Source organism: Limulus polyphemus, unplaced genomic scaffold (assembly GCF_000517525.1).
Source record: "Limulus polyphemus unplaced genomic scaffold, Limulus_polyphemus-2.1.2 Scaffold1706, whole genome shotgun sequence".
In the NCBI taxonomy this organism is placed as follows: domain Eukaryota; kingdom Metazoa; phylum Arthropoda; class Merostomata; order Xiphosura; family Limulidae; genus Limulus; species Limulus polyphemus.
The window spans coordinates 98,009-105,422 of NW_013667316.1; the positions used below are offsets into that span (position 1 = coordinate 98,009).

A 7,414-nucleotide genomic window follows, 5' to 3' on the forward strand; every position below is an offset into this window, starting at 1 on the left:
AAAGATAATTTTAAGCGTGAAAACTGTCCATATTTTGATGTCATGATATGTAAATTAAAATTGTTATTTTACGGTAATAATCTTGTTTTCGTGTGCCCAATAATGCATAATTTCATTTGATAAACACGTTTAGATTGAATGGTAATTTATAATCAGTCACAAGAACGTCGAATCTGAATCACTTGAAAAAAACACGGGGGTGCTTAACTTTTTTCCAGGTGTATATAAACATTTGTTAGAGTTGTTTTTACTTTTTTGTTGTTGTTGAAAAAGTTATTACAAAGAGCTCAAATGGCGAGGACCTGAAGGAAGCGATATAAGAATGATTCAGGGCAAAAATTAAATATCTATGTAATTAATAGAACAATGTGTGTTAGTCAATCCTTATGTGTATGCGTGCTAATTCACATGGAAACTCAATAATCCTATTAGCTAATAGTACAGTGGTACTTTTAGGTTTATGCGAGTGCAAAAGTGTACAACCTTTAACGTTTTTGTTCTATGGGAGTGCAAATTGAACAACGTTTAACGTGTTTTGTTTTATACGAATGCCAAACTACGAAGTTTATAGCATTAATCTTAAAGACGATTACTTCAGTAATCGTAAACAAAAACGAAATTAAACACATTAAGTTAATTCTTTACTTTTCCGTGACTTATAAATTATCCAATACAACTACATCCCAACAGAAATTTCAACAGGCGCCTAAAATTGATAATTAGGCTTAAGGTTTAAATATGCTTCGTACGCGAATAACAAGTCTACCCGTTACGGTAATAAAAAAATACACCATTTCCGTTATCAATAGTAGAGAATTTTATGTTTTGTTAATAATTTAGGGGTAGTAGAAAAGAGTTGATACCATTATGGAAGGGATGGAAAATAAGTGAAATAGTGACAAACGAATACAGTTGATTTTTACCCTTCTGATACCATAATTTTAAAAATAATGTCTCTTTATCAAGAGTTCGATCAAGAAAACAATCTCAAGATCTTAGTTCAAAGATGGCGATTATCTATAAAGCAGGGTGTTTATACATAAAATGTGTACAGGGATATACTTCGTTTATAATCATTCCATGTTTTTACACTTCTTTACTTTAAATCTGGCCCGGCATGGCCAGGTGGTTAGGCGCTCGACTCGCAATCTGCGGGTCGCGGGTTCGCATCCCCATCCCACCAAACATGCTCGCCCTTTCAGCCGTGGGGGCGTTATAATGTGACGGTCAATCCCACTATTCGTTGGTAAAAGAGTAGCCCAAGAGTTGGCGGTGGGTGGTGGTGCCTTCCCTCTAGTCTTACACTGCTAAATTAGGGACGGCTAGCGCAGATAGCCCTGGTGTAGCTTTGCGCGAAATTCAAAACAAACTTTAAATCTAAATCCAGCAATTCCTTATTCTGCTTAGTAGTTTTTTGTTTCATTCGTGTCCAACTACTTAATACGTTATCAGCATTATTTAATATATTTATCTATTTGCAAAATATATTTTTCTTACACACACAAAGTATTCTACTTAATAATGTTGCATATGTAAAATAAATATTTGGGCTTTGGCTCATATTGCACAATACACACTTCGTATGCGGAAGGTCGACGATTCAATTCCGTCATTTCCATTTTTGTTACTTTGTTTTCTTAAACAATGTTTTAGTAATCAAATAATTTTAGTAAATACATCGCACGTCAAACACGAGTTTATCCTCTAGTTCTTTTAACTAGAAGCGCATTTGTGACTCTGACTCAGTCAGTTGAGTATAAAGACATTGTTTCAATTTACTAACTCAACAAAAACATAAAAACTACTCAAAGTTTCAGATTGTGTAGTCGAATTTACTGATAATAGAAGTTTAAAATGTCAACAGTGCTTATATGCACTTAGATAATTTAATTTTTGCATCATTAAAACCATTTAAATATTAATAACTTTCAATATAACATCATACTAGATAATGTAACACAGTTTCAGTCTTACATGTCCCGTGCAGTCATGAATATCGTTACAGTAAGAATAAAACATAATGTACTTTTATGATTTAAGCACATTTGTAAATTTAGGAGAACTTGCTTGATTGTTTGTAATTAAGCACAAAGCTACACAATGGGCTATCTGTGCTCTGCCCACCACGGGTATCGAAACCCGGATTCTAGCGCTGTAAGTCCGCGGACATACCGCTGTGCCACTGGGGGGGGGCATTTAGGAGAGACAGGTTTCAAAGAAATTGTTTTTTTTTACCTGCCAACAATTAAGAGTTCCATTTCAGATGCAGATTTTCTGATTCTCCTCCAAATGTCCATAGTGAAAATTGTGGAGCTACTGTTAAAAATAGAGGTCAAAGAACTCATCAGAGCTGCCAACATCACCGACAGCATTAGACCTCGGGCACCTGAAAGTTTATAAAAATTACATTATTTACTGGATTTCTTTCTCATTAGATAACATAATTACCGTCATTACTATTAATTAGACAAACGCTTGAATTCGTGTAGAAAAAGATTCAAATTATTGTTATTCAACCTCACCAGAAACCTAAGCTAAGTATAACCTGTTAGATAAAAAAAACGATTGTTCAAAAGAAAATCCAAAAAATAATTGTTTTTATTTCATTATCTAATTGGTGTTGTATATTGGATATGTTAAGATATATTAACAATGTCAGGCTCCAGTGAAATCATCCATTTCCTTCTGATTCAACATTAGGATTGTGCACTTCAATATAAAAGTTGCAGGCGGTACAAGTACTTTTTAGTAAATTTTGGCAATATATATACATACAACACATAAATGAGTAAATAGTCAAAATAGAAAAAAAATTTAATTTAATATCAAACATACGAGATCCAACACCAGTACGGAAAGAACGATGTTCAAAATCAGTATGACAGTCAAACGTGAGAGATTGTTGAAAGTCTAACGTAAGAGTTTACCGGAAAAGACCGAAGTGAAAAACTGGAGCAAGGAACCAATTTGATAGACCAGAAATACGGTTCTACGTCAGGGATAGAAAGAAACAAAGTGGCCATGTATAAAAATTGGAATGGGAGATCATCCACTGAGACCAGAGTACACAGCATTTCTAATTGGCTATCGCTCTTTCAAACAGTTTAAGCTTGTGTATCGTAAATTTTGAATATCTTTCAATACATACTACAATAACGGTATATGCTGCTTAATATTATAAATATCTGATCGCCTTCAGCTACTCAAATAATGAGAATATAGCTATTTCTTCTCGTATTTTACTTATGTAGAAAAGTATTGACAATGTTCTAATTCAGAAAAAATAAACCATGATCAATTTACATAGGAATTGACAAAATGATTACAAGAAATGATTAAGCAATCACTTATTTGGATAATATCAGCTGTATTAGTTTCAACATTACGAGAGGGTAAACACAAACTGTCATTAACCTACAATCGGGAAAGGGTTAAGCACTAATTAGTTCCAACATCAGGAGAGAGTGAACACTAACTTACTGAACACTTGCCAGCTGGCATTATTTCCAGCATCAGGGAACATTAAACACTAACTTACTGAACACTTACCAGCTGGCATTATTTCCAGCATCAGGGAACATTAAACACTAACTTACTGAACACTTACCAGCTGGCATTATTTCCAGCATCAGGGAAAATTAAACGCTAACTTACTGAACACTTACCAGCTGGCATTATTTCCAGCATCAGGGAAAGTTAAACACTAACTTACTGAACACTTACCAGCTGGCATTAGTTCCAGCATCAGGGAAAGTTAAACACTAAATTACTGAACACTTCTTACCAGGCATTAGTTTCAACATCACGAGAGGCTAAGCACTAACTTACTGAACACTTCTTACCAGGCATTAGTTTCAACATCAGGAGAGGCTAAGCACTAACTTACGGAACACTTCTTATCAGGCATTAGTTTCAACATCAATAGAGGCTAAGCACTAACTTACTGAACGCTTCTTACCAGGCATTAGTTTCAACATCAGGAGAGGCTAAGCACTAACTTACTGAACACTTCTTATCAGGCATTAGTTTCAACACCAAGAGCTTAAATCTTAATTTATTGAAAATTTACCAGCTGGCATTAGCTCCAATACTAGAAGAGGGTATGCGATATTGGTACATCCTCCTCGGTTTCCACAGATTTCCTCGCAGGAATCAGGATCTGAGCATCCAACTTTATCTGAGCAAAAATATATTTAAAATTACAGCATTATCAAAACTGGGATGTACTACAAGTTTATAAAAAATACTTCAATTGAAGAAAGAGGCGTTTATTTAATAAATGATAATAAATTTTGCACAATGAACGACTGATTAAACATTATGAATTTAGTTAATGGAACATAAATAAAAAAATGACTAAAGTTAACTATTTTTGAATGAACATGTTTTATAATGGAATACAAAGTTATTATAATATTTGTCTGTTTCAAACTAAACGATTAATCGCCGTCAAAGAGCACATTTTTTGGGGAATTGTTTTATAAACATTTCTGAGATCTTTTACCATGAAGCTTACTGTATTCATATTGATAGCCATGTATGCAATGACTACAAAATGTTTGATAAGTAACCATTGTCTCTAACACAGTAACTTGCACAAACAAAGTAACTATCACCCTGTCTCGAACACAGTAACTGTAACAAACAAAGTAACTATCACCCCTGTCTCGAACACAGTAACTGTAACAAACAAAGTAACTATCACCACTGTCTCTAACAAAGTAACTAGCACAAACAAACTAACTATCATTATTGTCTCTAACACAGTAACTTGCACAAACAAAGTAACTATCACCACTGTCTCTAACACAGTAACTTGCACAAACAAAGTAACTATCATCACTTCACTAACACAGTAACTCTAACAAATAAAGTAATTATCACCACTGTCTCGAAAACAGTAACTTGCACAAATAAAGTAACTATCACCACTTCTCTAACACAGTAACTCTAACAAATAAAGTAACTATCAAACAATTTTGTACTTCAGGTTATCGTACAACGGTCTCTCGCGGCTAAAAACCTGTCCCACGCTAAAGGAGGCTGTGTTCTTGCCGGATATCTCAAATTTCTTCCCATGTTTCTCTTAGTAATACCAGGAATGGCTGCTCGTGTGTTGTTTATAGGTAAGAAAGCTTCTGCGAAGAGCTACTATCCCATATTTATTATGCGCATAAGTTGATTCTTTCAATTTTATCTGCTTACTGGCACAAACAAAGTAACTATCACCATTGTCCCTAACACAGTAACTTGCACAAACAAAGTAACTATCACCATTGTCTCTAACACAGTAACTGTAACAAACAAAGTAACTATCACCACTGTCTCTAACACAGTAACTGTAACAAACAAAGTAACTATCATGGGTGTCAAAACCCGATTTTTGGAGTTATAAGCTCTCGGTCTTACCGTTGAGTAACCGAGGGCAATGTCATAAGAACCAATATAAATAAATGTAACTTGAAATGTCCAAAGATATTATACAGTTATTCCGTTACGTAGCAGGAGGATATTTTATTTTCTAAGTTATTGTAAAATGATCTCTATGGTCTAATATTTGAATATTCTTCAAGGGATATATATATACTGTTCCTTTTCGGAAAATATTGTCTACTTTTAAGCTGTCGTAGAATTGTCATTCTTAACTTGACAGTTAATACCCCCAGTGGCACAGTGGTTTGTCTGCGGACTTATACCACTAGAAACCAGGTTTCGATACCCGTGATGGGCAGAACATAGATAGCTCTTTGTGTAGCTTTGTGCTTAATAACAAACAACAGCAACCTAATAATTAAACCGGTGGGCAGAGTACAGATAGCTCTTTATGTAGGTCTGTACTTAAGAATAAACACAACATAAAGTTATGATATTATTGTATTTTATTCTTAATATTAAAATAGTTATAGCAAAGGTACCTGATAATGCCGGGCTTAAAATGTTCGTTCATACGGCATTAAACATTCGTTTGGCTATCGAGCTCGAAATATTTGATCAAATATTTAAACTCGGTATTTACGAAGTCCACCGAATATTTTATTCCAAATTTAACCAACGCTAGTTCTGCTACTTTTCCACAACAACTTGTAACACCAAACAGATGGACAATTCTGACTTAGTCTCTTGATCACTCATTCCATATCCCAAACATATTTGGAAATATGTCACCATTCTTTTTATTTAGAAGAGCTAAATGAGGTTTTTATTTTTTCTATACACCTTTTAGGAAACTCAGACTGGGAGATTTAGTCATTGAAAGGTATGAGACCAAAGACTGTGAATTGCTTTTGTCTTTCTAGAGAGATTCACATTGAAGTCACCTCAATAACACTTTTAACTCCTCCAAGAGAGTAATTACTGAATTCAATCGTTTTGGTATCCCTGAAGAGAACAATCTTTTTAAGTTGTGAGAAAAAAGTGTTACAGCTATCAAACAAATCAAACAAAATATACAACTATCACTACACAAAATATACAACTACCACTTCACAAAATATACAACTACCACTTCACAAAATATACAACTACCACTTCACAAAATATACAACTATCACTTCACAAAATATACAACTACCACTTCACAAAATATACAACTATCACTTCATATTTACTTTTGCCTCATTGTCATCCATCCCTTTCGAATATTGGTTAAAGCCGAATAACTGAGTAATTCCTCATAGCCATATATTTCTAGACCTCCCTCAGCGGTACAGCAGTAAGTTTGCGGAGTTATACTGCTGAAAACCGGGTTTCGATACCCGTGGTAGGCACAACACAGGTATCCCATAATGTAGCTTTGTGCTTAACTACAGACTAAAAAACGATATTCACTATTCTACCAAAGTCATAGGACACAGGTAGTTATGAATAAAACATGTCTTTATTCAAGAAATTAATAGAGTGTTGGCTTTAATGACTGTTTCAATGCGTCATGGAAAACTGTCTAATAATTTCTGGTAAAAAGTTGGTGATATTGTGCTCCACTCATCCTTTAAAGCATTAGTAAGCTCCACTACTGAATGGATCCGTCTTGGCTTTGCCATAATTCTTCTTTCGGTTCATCCCAAAGATGTTCTATTGGGTTGAGGTTGGAGCTTTGTGTTAGCCACTGCAATGTTCTGATGCTATTCTCTTGAAACCAAGCGTTCACAATCCTTGTTTTGTGACATGGAGCGTTATCGTGTTGGAAGTGTAAGGGCCTGTACCATAAAATTGCCACAATGTAGGACACACAGAATTGTTCAGAACATCAATGTGGGACTCAGCATTCATGGATTCATGCACTGCAACTGGTGGACCTAGACCATACCACGAGAAGCACCCCCAGACCGTGATACCGTCACCTACAAACTTCACTGTTAGGGCAACACACTCAGATAATAAGAGTTTTCCAGACATCCTCCATACCCAAACACAT

General features: G+C 34.9%; 1 protein-coding gene across 1 annotated transcript in view; it reads right to left on the reverse strand.

The window, feature by feature from the left end:
• Positions 1-7,414, reverse strand: part of LOC106464636 (sodium/glucose cotransporter 4-like) — a 60,556-nt gene that overhangs the window by 14,479 nt on the left and 38,663 nt on the right. The window contains exons 10-11 of the mRNA XM_022392381.1: positions 4,070-4,177; positions 2,236-2,386 (exon numbers count right to left, since the gene is read on the reverse strand). Of these exons, the coding sequence (XP_022248089.1) occupies positions 2,236-2,386; positions 4,070-4,177 (259 nt within the window). The remainder of the gene's footprint in view (positions 1-2,235; positions 2,387-4,069; positions 4,178-7,414) is intronic.